The sequence below is a fragment of the Leucoraja erinacea genome, chromosome 8 (genome assembly GCF_028641065.1).
Source record: "Leucoraja erinacea ecotype New England chromosome 8, Leri_hhj_1, whole genome shotgun sequence".
Taxonomy (NCBI): domain Eukaryota; kingdom Metazoa; phylum Chordata; class Chondrichthyes; order Rajiformes; family Rajidae; genus Leucoraja; species Leucoraja erinaceus.
In genome coordinates, this window is record NC_073384.1 from 36,350,411 (window position 1) to 36,367,705 (window position 17,295).

The following is a 17,295-nucleotide window of genomic DNA, read 5'->3' on the forward strand; positions in this document are numbered from 1 at the left end:
TAGACTTGATGGGCCGAATGGCCTAATTCTGCTCTTCAAACTTATGAAACTCATGATGTCTACCTCAGCTAGAAGGGCAAGAGCAGCAAAAGCATGGGAACACCACCAGTTTGAAGTTGCTCCAATCCACATAGTATTTGACCTGGAAATATATCACCATTCCTTTATTGTCACTGGGTCAGAATCCTTAACTCCTTCCCTAAAAGCATGGAGGATGTACCCACACGTCAAGATTCAAGGCAGCAACTCACCACTACCACCATTGCAAGGGCAATTACGGATAGGGCACAAAAATTCTGGTTCAGCCTGTGAAATCATCATCCTTTCAATGAATAAAATCATGGAAAAGAGGTACACTGCTGATTTTGAGCTACGATCCTGAGTGGCTCAGCTGGCTTGAGGGATGACATGGCTTGCCTCTGCTACTGTTTCTTATGAAAATAGAGTCAGAGTTAGTCATGCAGCGTGGAAACAGGCCCTTCCGCCCAACTTGCCTGCGCCAACCAGCATGACCCACCAGACACAATCAAGTTCTGATGACTACCATGACATAAAGATCCTTTTTTGTTAAAATATGTTTATTTTTATTAGAATTAAAATAATTAATAATAAATTCTACCACTACCCCTCAGGTGATTAGACATAAACATTCTTTAATTGCCTCTATATTTGTAAAACTCTACTACAAAACACACTTACCATTACTAAAATCTTTATCCACTGCTCTAAATTCATCATTTACATATCTGTCCAGCATATTCCTATCAGTGAAACAATTTGTAATGATTAGATGTTTAAAAAGGTTTCCAGTGAAAGTAATTTAAAAGTATAAACTTTTTTTATAGTTGAAGCTTGCTTACTTGGGGAAATGAGGGAAGAGATCTACAAATAGTTCCTTCACTTCTTCTTTATTTAGTTCACCATTCTTGTCCTAAAATCAAGTTAGATCATGAAGATATTTTTTAATGAAAACATTGGCATAAAAATCATACAAGGGCTTTAAAAAAAAAGAACAACAAAGGAACAACTATGCAATTCAAAGATATCTGCCCCTGAGCAGCATTAAAATAGCTGATACCAATACGAAATCTCTAGTTATCCAGTGAAATGGATAGAATGGACACATGATTTCTTATGGCAACTAAAAATCTACTGCCAATTAAACAAAAATATCAAAACGTACTTTACTACAAGACTTTCATTCGGAAAAGCCATGAAAAGCTTGTAGCTATTGATACCTGTTAACAATTTTTTTTTGTGTAAACATTTATTGAGGGTAATAATCAAAAATATGCTGTGTGAGTACTGTATTGGGCAAATGATGCACAGACTGTAAGATCAAATGCTTAAGAAGGAACTGCAGATGCTGGAAAATCGAAGGTACACAAAAATGCTGGAGAAACTCAGGGGGTGCAGCAGCATCTATGGAGCAAAGGAGATAGGCAACGCAAATGCTATCGTCTGGCTCTAGTCATTGGCATATGGAAGAAATTCAAACCATAAGAATAAGTGTCAGAGAACCAAATTATGAAGAATTGGACACCAATTCAGAACAGTGACACAAAAAATGAACACAGAAGTCTTTCTGCCCAAAGATGTTCTTGAGGTGAATATTTCCAGCATTTACTGTTCATATTGTAGGTTTCTAGTATCTGCACTTCCACCGGGTGGCGCCGTACAATGGCTGCCTCACCAACAGTCTGTCTCGTCCCTTTCTCTCTTTCTTGATTTTTAGTCTACAGTTAAATGTTTTAGTGTATCTTTAGTTTTATATTATGTGGGGGGGTGGAGGAATTTAAAATAATCTCTTTCCTCGATGGAGATGTGACTTTTTCCTTATCATATCTCCGTCTGCACTGTGGATTTTCCAGGGATCGACCTTGGGAGCTCCAACCACGCGCGACTTTAACATCGTGGAGCTCGGTTAGGGGCTGGCTTTGGGAGCTCCAAGCCGCAGGAGCTTCGACCACCCCAATCACGGGAGCTTTGATCGCCCCGACATGGGAGCTTCAGTCGCTGGCTGCAGGAGCTTCAATCGCCCCAACTGCAGATGGTTCGACTCCCCCGACCGCGGGAGAAAATGGAGTAAAGAAGATAAGACTTTATTGCCTTCCATCACAGTGAGGAATGTGGAGGAGCCGCAATGATGGATGTTTATGTTAAATTTTTATGTGGTTGCGTATTTTGTTGCTTTTTTGGTCTGCCTGTATGGCAAATCAAAATCCTCGTGCGATTTACATACTTGTTTTGTTTTCATACTTGACTAATAAAATCAATTACAATTACAAAATCAACCCCTTTTTGATTTTCACTTAAAAGGGCTACTATTTCATAGTGCACAATTATCCATTCTTTAAAATTTGTGTCACCAAATCCTCAAGTATAAACTTGTATATATCCTTAATATCCTTAAGTATATCTATATCCTTAAGTATCCTTATGATATTTAAGGATATAGATATGCTTAGGAAATCCTTAAGTATCCTTAGGATATCCTTACCCTAATCACTAAAAAAAAAAATCCTTTTATAACCTAATGTGTTTGGCTTAAGCCGCAAATCTGATTATTATTTAGGCACATCAAAACATGTATCAAGTTTAATTTTACATTTATTTTCATATACATTGCAGGGCCATTGTGAAAAAGGTTAAACAAACATGTTCACTTCTTAATACACAGACAACTCACAAAGCGGTTTGGTAGACCAGTTCAAAACTATACTAATTATCGGCCGATGGAAGTGGCAAGGAGAACCCCAGCCAAGGGAGCAACACAAACCCTTTGGCTGTCCTCTCGCCACTTCCCTGGACACAGAATTACATGGTATTATATCTTGTTCTTTTGTCATCTAAGCACAATCTAAAGACATTATGGTCAGAGGTACAGAGAATACACATTACTACAGGATGTGTCTGAGTTTGTCTCGTCAATCATCAGTTGCATCAAAGGCATCTTGTCATGTGGTACAAGGCACTTACATTTCAAAGGCATCGGACATTGGTACAAGGAATTTAATATCAAAAGCATTGGACATTGGTACAAGGTACTTGGATATCAAAATCAACAGTCACTGCATACCTCAAAGGCACCAGACATTGTCTCAATACCTCTTAGTGGGATTAATCTAGGATTCCTCTCTCAAATGGTAGACGCATTTCAAAGTCATCGGTAATTATTTCAATATGCAGCAACCTGGGTAAATCTGGGCTTGTCTTACTGTACTGGGGAAAAGCCTGCTTTGAGACTAAATATGAGTGTAATCTTAGTCCAGGAATCCATTGAATATATTTCTTATATTATTAATATCATTCAGCCTTATCAATTGGTGAATAGTTTAAACTTACTTTATCATAAAATTCAAACATTTTCTTGGCTTCTGCTATGTGCTTTGCTGGTAATTCCTGGAATTAAAATAAACACATTAGCAATAAGCCTAAAGAGAGGAATAATACAATTACCAAGTAGGAATTCATAAAAGATGGTTGGATATTTGTGACCTTTATCAATTATCCTCTTTGACTCTACATTGATACTTCATATCATATACAGTGAACCCTTGTTATAATGGAGCATTGTGTGTGGTGGGGGGTGGGGGGAGGGAATGGTGTCCATTATTGCCAATTGCCCTCTTTAACCAAGCAAGGGGGTCTACTCCATTGACATTAGGGTTAGGACATGCACGTTTGGATGTTAATTGGCTTCTGTAAATTGCCCTTAGTGTATGGGATGTGAAACTTGGATAAGGTAGACCCTGCAAATTCAACCCATTGCTGCTACCAGGACAACGTGCCTTTAAGACCAAGTTAAGACCCTTCATTTTTAACAACTTAGAAACTTCACAAATGCAGGTGGCGCTGGCAACCTGGCAACTTGTGTACTGCCTCAGTGTAATCTACTATTCCTGCTAGATTTACAAGATCTACTATATTTACCGTCTCCATCACAGGAGATAGTCTATCGATAGAGGTCTATTATAATCCTACTGACTCGCACAACTATCTAGACTACACTTCTTCCCACCCTGCCTCCTGCAAAGACTATCCCCTACTCAGAATTCCTCCATCTATGCCGCATTTGCTCCCAAGATGAGAGGTTCCATACCAGGACATCCAAGATGTACTCATTTTTTAGGGAATGGGGGTTCCCCTCTTCTATCATAGATGAAGCCCTCACACGTGTCTCCCCCTCCCCCCAGTCGCAACAGGAACTGAGTCCCCTGGTCCTCATATTTTACCTCATCAGCCGTCGCATCCAGGAGATGCAACACCCGTCTCTATGCCTCCTCCCTCAACTCTGTCCGGGGTCCATGACCCCCTTTCAGATTAGGTAAAGGTTCATTTGCACCTCCTCCAACCTCATCTACTATATCCGTTGTTCCAGGTGTGGATACATATATATCAGTGAGACTAAGTGGCCAACGTGATCTCCAAGTTGCCAAACACTTTAACTCTTTTTCCCATTCTGACCATTGTCCTGGGTGTCTCTATTATCAGAGTGAGGCCAAACACAAATTGGAGGAACAGCACCTCAAATTTCACGAGGGCATCTTACAACCCAATGGTATGAATAATGATTTCTCTAACATCAAGTAAACCTTGCATCCCTTCTCTCTCCATCCCTCCCCACCCTAGCTGTCATACTAGTTTCAATGTTGATGTTGATTTTCAATGTATAACTTGTTATTACCTGGTCTACAGTCATCAATGAACCATTGTGGGCTATACCTTTCCTTGATCATTGTTATTTTGTTACTTTTTTGTATATCTGTCATTCATTTGTTCCATATCCCCCTATATCACAGTCTATATCTCTGGTTTCCTTTCCCCCCCCGACTCTCAGCCTGAAGAAGGGTCTTGACCCAAAACGTCACCCATTCTTTTTCTCCGGAGATGCCTGACCCGATGAGTTACTTCAGCTTTTTGTGTCTATCTTTGATTTAAACCAGCATCTGCAGTTCCTCCCTACATAGAAAACAGGCTTGGTTCTAGGAGCCAGAGAGTAGGTGTGCAGGGTTGTTTTTCAGATTGGAGGCTGGTAACCAACGGTGTGCCACAGAAATTAATGCTGGGTCACTGAAAAAACAACACTTGTAAAATCAATCATAATTGTGAAATAAAAAGCAAACTAGATTGCAGTGGAAATCAATTTGTACTAGAAATCATTAATGCCATCATAAAATTACTAAATGAAATCAGAAAGAAATGATTTAGTACCTTTGGAATACAGGTAACTTGGTCTCCCTGCAACAAGACAAATTATTATTGTGTGATATTAAGATTATGAACAATCTTACTGACAGAAATATGCATTCAGATTACTGATTTCATTATTTTAAATAGCAAACACATTCATTGTTCATATTTCAATTGCATTTATTTGTAAATTAATTTAGTTGAACCAGAATTACTAATTCATTCTTGTGGCTCCATTGCAAAGTATATCCACCCTTCTTTGGAATGTGGGAGGAAAACGGAACTCCCACAGGGTACATACGTGGTCACAGGGAGAACATGCAATCTCCACACCACTGTGCCAGAGTTTGCTCTGCTTTAGCATTCGTTTGAAGGCATTGACTGACCAAGTATAAACAAATTGATAATAGTGATTCACCCCCCCAATCCAGCCAAAGTCAATTGAAAGTATTGGTCATAGATCAATTCTGAAAACTGCAATTAAACGATAATTTGATAATGAAGTTAAAGAGTTTATAATCCATTCATACCTCAGCTGATTCTCACTTAACTACACAAGATATCAGAGCGAGCCGTGTTACTTTTAATATATTAGAAATAATTAAAAATACAATTTTACCTTAGCTTTCAAACCAGTAATATAAACACCCCAGAAATCTATCAACCTAATTTCCATAACAAGTATCAAAGCAATTATGAAATCTCGTGATGCTTCACAATTGTATTCTTGTATTGTATTCAAATTTATTGTCATTGTCTCAATTTGAGACAACAAAATGAATTTCCCTTACAAGCAGTATCATAAAAGAAAAAATCACAAAAAATAAATAAATTATAAATAAATAAATAATAAATAAATGATAAAACATATTAAAAATAAAATTGAAATTGAATTTAAAAAAAATCACAAACACAGAAAGTCCACGACACAACATAACATAAATGGCACCAAGGTGAGGAAGGCACCATAGTCCAGCCAGCCTCCCCTCCGTGTTCAGGGCCTTCCGAGCACCCGCAGTTGCCGCCCCGGGTGGCCCGATGTTCAGGCCCTCACGCCGGGCTGGCCAAACCCCGACGGTGAGCATCCTCCTCCTCAGCGGCCCGGACCTCCTGATCAGCCGCCTCCCGCTGCCGGAGTCTGCAGCTCCTGAGTCCACAGGCCGAGCTGGGCAGAGTCGCAGGACCCCGCGCTGTCCATCAGCGCCGCCCGCGTTGGGAGCTCCGCAAACCGCAGCTCCAGGATGTTGATGCAGCAGGTCCAGCACTCCGGGCTCCAGACGGTGACCCCCGGTAAGGCATCGCCAGCCCCGCGATGTTTCAGCGCTGTCCCGCCGCTGCTGGAGCTCCGGTCGATCCCGGCAGGAAAGGCCGCGCCAATCCAGGTAGGTAGGCCGCTGTGGGGGGGAGGGGCGAGGACGCGACTCGAATAATAGTCGCGTCCTCACCAGGAAGCGGCTGAAGGACGGTATCCCCCGCACCGTGCCCTCTTCCCGCACATAAAGACACAAAAACAAACCACAAAAAAAAAACACTTTTACATAACTAAATAAGCAAAAAAACAAAAAGATACCAGGGCTGTAGGTGGAAGCTGCTGGCACCAGCGCCACCGGAAGTACAGATGAAAGCATTGCAGAATCAAAGCTTCTGGTGTTTATATACTTTATAAATAATATAACTTCATATAGCTAATATCACATTTTGAAAATGAGCACAAATGACAGAAGATAATTACTTAAACAATATAATATTCAAAGATATCAACTTTTTACAAGTAACATACTTCGGAAAAAATGTGATCTTTCTCTTTTTGTCGATTTCTTCGCATCACCTCCAACAATATAGGTGCTCCCTTCAAGCAGTCTCCCTCACGGAGTCCTAGCTCCCTTGCCAAATTATCTCGTCCATCAAGTCCACTGAACTGTGTATAAATCCCAAAAAATAAATGAAGATGTTAAGTTTATTTCTCAAGAATTATAATGATCTGAACAGGGATTGCAAATGTGCAAGTTCTGCGAAAATTTCTCAGCTACATATGCCTGTCTTACTCCTGCCTAATAACTGCATCACATTGCTAATCATTCTGTTATAAAGTAAACATGCTAATAGTTTTATGGAGCTTATAATGGCAATTTGTAGTTGTATAAAATCAAGGAGTACTTCTGTTTATGTTAATAGTAACCCAACCGTATAAGATGGCACCTAGTGTTAGGTTTCTACCTGCTATGGCGGTAAGTACAGGTGCACAACCTTTTATCCGAAAGCCTTGGGACCAGACACTTGTCGGATTTCAGACATTTTCGGATTTCCGAATGGAAGATTTTTAGCGTAGATTAGGTAGGTAGCGCGGGCGGCTTGAAAAGTCTGGAGCAAAGAGCTCTGCTATAAGATCTTTGGTCTGGAGCGGCCGCGGACCGCGCTGGATTTGGAGCGCCTCGCAGCCAGGGGTAGAGTTGCCAGGGTCGGAGCTACAACCGGCGCCGCCCGCAGCCCCACCGGCCACAGCGCTGCGGAGCTTACTGCACGGCGACCCAGTAAGGCATTGACCGCTCCCCGCCTCTCCGACCAGGTAGGGGACTAAGAATTAAAGTTTACCCCTTCACCCCCCCTTCACATAAAAGCCCTCCAAACTAACTGACTAACATTTAAGCAATGATTTACAGATGTTTAAGCGTCTCCCGGTCTCCGGGGAGGAGGCAACCGCTACAGTAGTACAGACCTGGGTTGACCGTGGGTCGTTTCGGGTCAAGTTTGGCGCCAAATGCGAGCTTTGGTGCGCAGACGACATCTGGAAAAAAATGGCCGGTTTTCGGAGTTTTTCGGTTTCCGGAACTCCGGATAAAAGGTTGTGCACCTGTATTTTCTTTACATAATTTTGCTTCAACAAATATACTAAACTCAAGGTGTGACTGTAAACAGATTACAAACATGCACTCATAAGGCTCCTTTCACATAGGTATTGAGATGATTCAGATTTAGCACTCAAAGAGTCTGATGTCAGATGAAATATAGATTTTTATCAACAGATTTGTGCTCAAGCGGTTTAATGAAACAAGAAATGGAATCTTGTTATTTATGAATAAAGCAGTAGGAGTAAAGAGTGTGCGATATGTGCTTTCTCAAAGAAACAAAAGTGCTTGGAAGATGTTACATGGGTGGACAACATAGATGTACTGATTGCAACAATAGGATGGGACATGGCCATGAAGACATTTAAAACCATAATCAGGATATAAAAGTAATTTGATGACAGGTGGCTAACACAAGTCAGAGGGGTAAAAGTTTCAGAAAAATAGATAAGTAGAAATGTAATTATCTATGGAAGCCGAAGGTAGGGAGAGCAATATTGCAGTAAAGTCCCAAGATGATAAAGCTATATGAAAGTATAAACGATAAAGGGTCTGTGGCAGAGTACTACGAGATGGTGCTGCTGTGTCACAGTTCCATCACACCTGGTCTGTGTGGAATATGCACGTTCTCCCTGTTGTGGCTTAGTTGTGCTTGTACTGTAGTTTGAACTGATTGTATCTATGTATGGTATATCAAATCGTATCTATAGATGGTATATGTGATCTGTTTGGATAGCATGGTTACAGGGAGAAGGCAGAAGAATGGGGTTAGGAGGAATAGATAGATCAACATTGAATGGCGAGTAGACTTGATGGGCCAAATGGCCTAATTCAGCTATCACATGACCTTACAAGCATGCAAACAAAAGTTTTTCACTGTGCCTTGGTACATGTGACAAAAATAAACTTAAAACGCACGCTCACATTCCAAAGCTACTCTGATAGGTTAATTGGCCACACTAAATTGCCCCAAGCATAGGTGAGTGGTAAGAGAATCAAAAAGGAACATGGGCATGTTTGAGAACTTAGGTTGCTCAGTAATAAGAGGAAGAATGTGATCAATAAGATTGCTCTGAGAGCTGGCATAGACCATATGCTTGTGAGGGAATGTTAAAGGGTGAAATAAATAAAGTACTGGTTTTCCCGCCTGGATATCTATAAAGATATATTGTAAAACAGAATTTAAAAATATTGATATTAACTTGCCGTGTTTGTTTCCTGGCTGGAATACTGCCAAAGTAAAATCAAGGTTGAAAAACTGGAGAAACTCAGTAACAAGACCAGCCACCAAGCGCCCTGTGAAAGAAGGCTGAATTTCAATTTCAACATATTTATATTAGTTTGCTTCAAGTTGTGGCTTTGTTTTTTTTTTACATTGAAAAATAAAAGCAACACTTACCATCCTCTGTATTCAAAAACATTTTCAAGCTCTCATTAACCAATGGTGTTTTGTTCTGTAAAATAAATGAATATTGATCGCTTGCATCTAGTTTATAACTCATCACAGTTCCTCCTAATATTTTTGGCCAGTTGTGTATGTTTTTACACACCATTTTTTTTTCACTTTGCTTTCCAATTTTTTTGGTTCTAGGTTTCCTTTCCAAGTTGTCTCGTCAACTTTATTTTCTTTTCACAAATTTTATTTCCAAAGTTCAAAACTATGCAAAATCCTATCACAGCAGAGACAGCATATATTGCACAAATATATTGCAAAGCAATATTTAAAAAAATGCAAGTATAAATTGCGTACGGTTTATTTGTGTGGAGAGGTGATGTTAAGAAACATAGAACAAAGTTCGATGGTGACTTTTAAAAGCTTTCAGTCCATCATTCAAATTAATCTTGACAATTTGGCAAATCTTTTAACTTGGCAAGTGGCTAGCATTAGGTTACTGCTATTGCTTTCAGGTCTATAACATTGAGTAAATAAGCACACCAATGTACATTTCATTGGTGCAACACACTTTGAATTTTTTTAAAGCACATCTGCCTTCAACCAGCGCAACGGATTAACTGGATTAAAAAAAAGTGCTGGTGTAACTTAGGGGGTCAGGCTGCATCCCTGGAGAACATGGATAGGCAGCATTTCTGGTCGGGACCCGTCTTCACACTGATCATAAACCCTTCAATTTAACCACAAACAGAACTGTCCTGGTAGACCCATCTCTTCCACCTACTCCTACCTTACAGAACTCATCTCTACATACCGTAATTCCATCCTATACTCCTTGTCCAGTTCCCTTCCCGACCTACATCCGAGACATCCTACTTGCACTTCAGTTTAAACTGCTCCCCCTACTGCAGATTAACTGGATAGAATGCCTAACTACTGCAGAGAACTATTATGTATAAAGACATGCACTACTTTCTTCCACAAGAAAAATCGCAGCTCTGAGGGTGATTAATACAATGATACCATCAAGAACTGCACAATAAATAATGTGTTTTAATTTATTTATTTCCAGGGCTGAATCACAGCGTAATTCCAGTTACTGTTGGAATTTTCCCAGTTTTTGATTACCCACCCAGCACTTTCTTTTGGGCCTCATGTGCAATAGTTTGTGATGTGTGTTTGTGTGTGCATATATACTTGTGTGTCTGTTGTCACATGAAACATAAACATCAGCATGCATCTGTTGACCCAAATTACTCACTTTTATATTCTACATCCAATGCGATTATTTTCAGTAAATACTATTAGTTCAAACAGATCAAAGCTTTGATCAATACTTACTTCAATTCTCTCCTGTTCTTCAAGTGCTAGGAATACAGCTGCCCGTAATTCAGCCTGAAACAGAAAATAGTTTGATTTCATTCCCCTTTTCTGCTGCTGAAACAATATATAAAAGTGCTGCTTATACATAATTAATGACATTGAGAGAAGCAGCACAACTTCATAGCCTTTTATTAACCAAAATAAAGAGACTACCCCCTCTAAAGACAAGGCAATTTGAGTTTGACATATGCATGTACAACAAAGATACTAGAGGAGCATCTTTGATGTACAGAGAGAAATGGATACAATGAAATCTTACTTCCAGTGGCATCATAGGCACATGGTCTCAGACAACATCCAAAAATTAAATGACACAAGTTCTGCAAGGCAGTGAAAAGAATAAAGACGACAAAAAAACAATTTATTTATGCAAAACACAATTAGATGCTGCCTGTCCATCTGAGTTACTCCAGCATTCTGTGTCTGTCTTCGATTTAAACCAGCATCTGTAGTTCTTTCCTACACAATTAGAAAAAAACAATTGCTTGAAGTGGTGTTATATTAAATGCATTTATCAAAGTAGCATAGGACAGTACACCATGTGTGGAAATGCTCCTGTTATGTATTCTGAAATGAACTGCAAGTAAATTCCATTCATTGTCCCAGAGACACCAGTAAAAATATCAGCAGAAAATACTGGCTTTTAACACCACTTCAACATCTGGCCTTCCTACCCATTCAGTTTTGAAAAGTTTTTATTTTATAAATGCAGTTTTTAAAATCAGCATCAGTGAATATGACACCCCTAAATATTGATGGACACATGACAATATATACAGCTTCTGTAATGTGGTAAAAGTATCCAAAAACCCGAAAGAGCTTCACCATAAGTATTACATATCAAATAGATTGATGACTAAAGGCTTTGTCAAAGAGATTATTAATGAGCAAATTAAAAGGAAGGCAAAATAGAAGTGCTGGGAGGGAATTTCAGAAGTTAAAACCTGATTAGCTGCTGGCATGGTCACATTGATGGAGTAACAACATTTGATGATGACTGGAAGTCCAGAATTGGAGGAGCATAGATCTACCTAGAAGGTGACAAAGCTGCAGATAACACATGACTTTCAAAAGAAATCAGTAAGTGAGAGGTAACAAACTTAAAATCACTGCATTGCTCAATGGAGACCTAATGTCTGTCAGAAAACACATGGATTACTGATGAATACAACATGACTCTAAAATAACTTACAAACATCCAAGGATGTTGCCCAAACCCTACAGAAAGGAGAAGAACAAGGATTGTCATGGCACCAAAAAGCAAAAAAAAAAAAAAGGTGCAGATGCCAGCTCCCATTGTAATCAGAAAACTTATCAAAATGGTCAGATGCTTTTGACAAGCATTCCAATTAAAAGAGTTCAGATTTTAATTCCCTCAAATCAATTTGAAGTCAGTTTCCCCTCCATCACTACTGCTTCAAATTATCACCATTAAAAGCAAGATACACACAACTTGATTACCTATAAACCAACAGGAAACCAGAAACTGCAAATAAATGCAAGATAAATGCAAGAGGTGGCTCTATAAATCAGGGAAGTGGCTCTAGAAATAGTGGACGCATCAGTGATCATTTTCCAATGTTCAATAGATTCAGGCTCTATTTTTTGAGGATGTGACAAGTAAAATGGATGAAGGGGTGCCAGTGGATGTAGCGTATCTAGACTTTCCGAAAGCCTTTGATAAGGAGTTTGTTTTGAGTCCTTGTAATAATAAAGACCTCACACCCTGGCAGGTTATACATTGTTTATTTAGAATAGACGACTACAAGCTCTCACTTGAGAGTTAACTTCATACTGAGGAGTGCAGTAGCTTGCGATGCTAATAAGCTAGTGGGCGTAACTACAAAAGCATAACTCATAACATGAGCCACTGATCTACTTCCCCCCCTCTTAAAGAATCAATAGCACTATACCCATAACTAAGCAAAGCAAAAATCACAACCGATGACAGACATATGTAAAGTCACACATAGTCCGGATACTTTACAACCGGCCTGCTAACACGACTGGCACGTGTCCGATAGAGACCATCTCCATTCCTCTATCCCGGGGACAGAGTTGGTGATTTCAGCACCGTGAAGGAGTGGACCAACGCCTCTGGGGTTGAAGCAGGAGACTGTGGCACAGGCGAAGATGAGACAGACAGGCAGACAAGTAAAATGGATGAAGGGGTGCCAGTGGATGTAATGTATCTAGACTTTCAGAAAGCCTTTGATAAGGTCCAGCATGGGACACTGGTGACTAAAATTAGGCACATGGTATTGGGGGTAGGGTGTTGACATGGATAGAAAATTGGTTGGCAAACAGGAAGCAAAGAGTAGGAGTGAACGGGTCCTTTTCAGAATGGCAGGCAGTGGCGAGTGGAGTGCCGCAGGGCTCAGTGCTGGGGCCGCAACTGTTTACCATATTTATTAATGATTTGGCAGAGGGAATTAGGAGCAACACTATCAGGTTTCCGGATTACACAAAGCTGGGTGGCAGTGTGAACTGTGAAGAGGATGTTAAAAGGTTGCAGGGTGACCAGGACAGGTTGAATGAGTGGGCTGATGCAGTATAATATAGATAAATGTGAGGTTATCCACTTTGGCGGCAAAAACAAGGGGGCAGATTATTATCTCAACGGGGTTAGGTTAGGCAAGGGGGAGGTGCAGCAAGACCTGAGCATCACTTCCGGGTCTCTGGCAATTTTAGGCAGCAACTTTATGGCTAGTCTACTGCCCCATAGTCTTGAACTGAATTAAAACCTACAGTAGCATCACTTAGAGATTCAAGACTGAAAATGGATAGTTTCTTTCTTTTTAGTAACCAAAGTTATCAACGTATAATTTTTTGTGTGTTGTAAAATAAAATATAGTGGCACAGCTGGTGGACTTGTTGCCTCACACGCCAGGGATGTGTGTTCGATCCTGTCCTCGGGTACTGTCTGTGTTGAATTTGCACATTCTCCCTGCAAGCATGTAGGTTTCCCCCCACATCCCAAAGATGCATTGGCTTTGTAGGTTAACTTGTCGCTGTACAATTGCCCCTAATGTGTAGGGAGTGGGTGAAGAAAGTGGGATAACAGAACTTGTGTGAATGGGAAGACAAAAATGCTGGAGAAACTTAGCGGGTGAGACAGCATCTAAGGAGCGAAGGAAATAGGTGACGTTTTGGGTCAAGACTATTCTTCAAACTGATGTGAGGGTGCAGGGCGTGGGAAGAAGAAAGGAAGAGGCGGAGATAGTGGGCTGAGGGAGACCTGGGAGGAGAAAGCAGGGACTACCTGAAATTGGAGGGCAATTCTCATGCCGCTGGAATGTAAACTGTCCAAGCAAAATATGAGGTGCTGCTCCTCGAATTTATGGTGGGCCTCACTCTGGCCATGGAGGAGGCCCAGGACAGAGAAGTTGGATTTGGAATGGGAGGGGGAGTTGAAGTGCTGAGCCACTGGGAAATCAGGTTGGTTATTCCGAACCAAGCGGAGGTATTGGGCAAAGCGATTGCCAAGCCTATGCTTGGTCTCACTGATGTAGAGCAGCTGACACCTAGAGCAGCGGATGCAATAGATTAAGTTGGAGGAGGTGCATGTGAACCTCTGCCGCATCTGGAAAGACAGCTTGGGTCCTTGAATGGAGTCAAGAGGGGAGGTAAAGCGACAAGTGTAGCATTTCCTGCGGTTGCAAGGGAAAGTGCCAGAAGAGGGGGTGGTTTGGGAAGGAAGGGACAAAATGACCAGTGAGTTACGGAAGGAGCTGTCTCTGCGGAAAGCCGATAGGGGAGGAGATGGGAAGATGTGGCCAGTGGTGGGATCCGTTGGTAGCCAAAGCTGGAGAAAATCAGCGGGTAAGGCAGCATCTATGGAGCGAAGGAATAGGCGACGTTTCTAGGCTGTGGGCCAAGGAGCTTTATTCTGCAGTTTCATGACCCAAGTCACCAAACTACATGAAATTTTCACATATTGTGTAAAATATTTCATATAAATCACCCCTGAAACTCGATATGAAGAAGACGTGCACATTTTTATTAAATTAGAGAAAAAACGGAAAATTTTCAGGTTTTTCGCTAATTTAATAAAAAAAATGTGCACGTCTTCTTCATATCGAGTTTCAGGGGTGATTTATATAATTTTTTTTTACACAATATGTGAAGATTTCATGTAGTTTGGTGACTTGGGTCACGAAATCCCATTTCTAGACACATTTTTGATGCTCGGCCCACAGCCTATTTGGGTCGGGACCCTTCTTCAGACTGATGTTTGGGGGGGGGGGGGGGGGGGGGGGGGGGGATATCGGGTAAAAGAAAGGAAGAGGCAGAGACAGTAGGCTGTGGGAGAGCTGGGAATGGGAGGGGAAGGAGGGAGAAAGCAAGGACTACCTGAAATTGGAGAACCCAATGTTCATACCGCTGGGGTGTAAACTACCCAAGCCAAATATGAGGTGCTGTTCCTGCAATTTGTGGTGGGCCTCACTCTGGCCATGGAGGAGGCCCAGGACAGAAAGGTCGGATTCGGAATGGGAGGGGGAGTTGAAGTGCTGAGCCACCAGGAGATCTGGTTGGTTATTGCAAACTGAGTGTAGGTGTTGTGCGAAGCAATCGCCAAGCCTGCACTTGGTCTCAACTGAGGTTGATCAAACACTGAATAATCCAACCAGAATTTTGTTTGGAAGTGGAAAGAAATAATAGAAATTGCATTCTTTGGAACATGTAAAAGGAGATGAGATACTGTATTGGAATTTTGCTGCATGTCATTGTGGTATATATCATGTCTTGATTGGTGAATATGTTTAGTTTGTGACTTTATTTGAAGCAGAAATAATATGTGAATGTTTCATTGAACATAATTCTGACTGGTAACTATGCACTTCGTCCGAGCACATTATCACATATGTCATGCAAGCCGTCTTAAATGACCACCTAAACTGTCATTTGGCAACCTAAAAAGCTGCCTAGGTTGCCCGGCTGGCAACTGGGAAAAAAAGTTAAGTGAGACCCCTGTGTAGTTGTGTGACTCGTTGCTTTTTTTAGTATGGCTGCATGGTAAATTGAATATCATGTACCTTAATTGGTATACGTGACAATAAAAGACCTTGAACCTGGCGGTGCTGGCTCGAAGGGTCGAATGGCCTACTCCTGCACCTTTTGTCTATAACCCTTGAACCTTGATATCCAAATAGATTTAAATAGCTGAGTGGTAGGAAATTCCTAGCAATGATTTGCCTCTGAGAACACTCTGAGATTGAGGCCAAAGTCTTTCAGGAGCCGATTATCACAGCAAAACAATAAAGGAGGTATGCAGCTGAAAAGTGTAACCATGGCACCCATTCTCAAACAAACATAATAAACCTATGCTTAATAGGCAGACGTGAACAACTGGCACAATAATGAGCTTAATTAAGTACAAATATCAGGATTATACGTTTTTGGAGCTACAAATCCCACCTCGCTATCTGCCTTATTCTGGAAAACATTTCAGGCTATTTCAGTGCAAGAACGGCTTTCTTATTCTCAGCAAATCAGTTATTCTGTTTGATCACGCTGTATCAGACTTCAAATGGGAAAACCTTTGGAGGACGCCAGTCTGTGAGGTTAGACAAGCCTCACCCTAAACACCGGCGTTCCTCAGGGCTGTGTGCTGAGCCCCCTCCTCTACTCCCTCTTCACCTATGACTGCACACCTGTACATGGTACTAACACCATCATCAAGTATGCAGATGATACAACGGTGATTGGCCTCATCAGCAACAACGATGAGCTGGCCTACAGGGAGGAGGTCCAGCACTTAGCAGCATGGTGCGCTGACAACAACCTGGCCCTTAACTGCAAGAAGCTCATTGTAGACTTCAGGAAGTCCAGAGGCGGCACGCACACCCCCATCCACATTAACGGGACGGAGGTGGAACGTGTTTCTAGCTTCAGGTTCCTGGGAGTCAACATCTCCGATGACCTCTCTTGGACCCACAATACCTCTACTCTGATCAAGAAGGCTCATCAGCGTCTCTTCTTCCTGAGGAGACTGAAGAAGGTCCATCTGTCTCCTCAGATCCTGGTGAACTTCTACCGCTGCACCATCGAGAGCATCCTTACCAACTGCATCACAGTATGGTATGGCAACTGCTCTGTCTCCGACCGGAAGGCACTGCAGAGGGTGGTGAAAATTGCCCAACGCATCACCGGTTCCACATTCCCCTCCATTGAGTCTGTCCAAAGCAAGCGCTGTCTGCGGAGGGCGCTCAGCATCGCCAAGGACTGCTCTCACCCCAACCATGGACTGTTTACCCTCCTACCATCCGGGAGGCGCTACAGGTCTCTCCGTTGCCGAACCAGCAGGTCGAGGAACAGCTTCTTTCCGGCGGCTGTCACTCTACTAAACAACGTAACTCGGTGACTGCCAATCCCCCCCCCCCCTTCCCCCCCCCCCCCCCCCCCCCCCCCCCCCCCGGACACTTATTATTTATTTTTTATTCAAATCGTTTGCTATGTCGCTCTTCAAGGGAGATGCTA

At 41.7% G+C, this 17,295-nt stretch overlaps 1 protein-coding gene across 1 annotated transcript in view; it reads right to left on the reverse strand.

Moving 5' to 3' along the window:
- The window catches only part of cep43 (centrosomal protein 43), a 49,683-nt gene that overhangs the window by 30,919 nt on the left and 1,469 nt on the right, over positions 1-17,295 (reverse strand). The window contains 9 exon segments of the mRNA XM_055639460.1: positions 700-761; positions 861-931; positions 3,346-3,402; positions 5,215-5,241; positions 6,974-7,111; positions 9,246-9,257; positions 9,259-9,335; positions 9,439-9,493; positions 10,774-10,827. Of these exon segments, the coding sequence (XP_055495435.1) occupies positions 700-761; positions 861-931; positions 3,346-3,402; positions 5,215-5,241; positions 6,974-7,111; positions 9,246-9,257; positions 9,259-9,335; positions 9,439-9,493; positions 10,774-10,827 (553 nt within the window).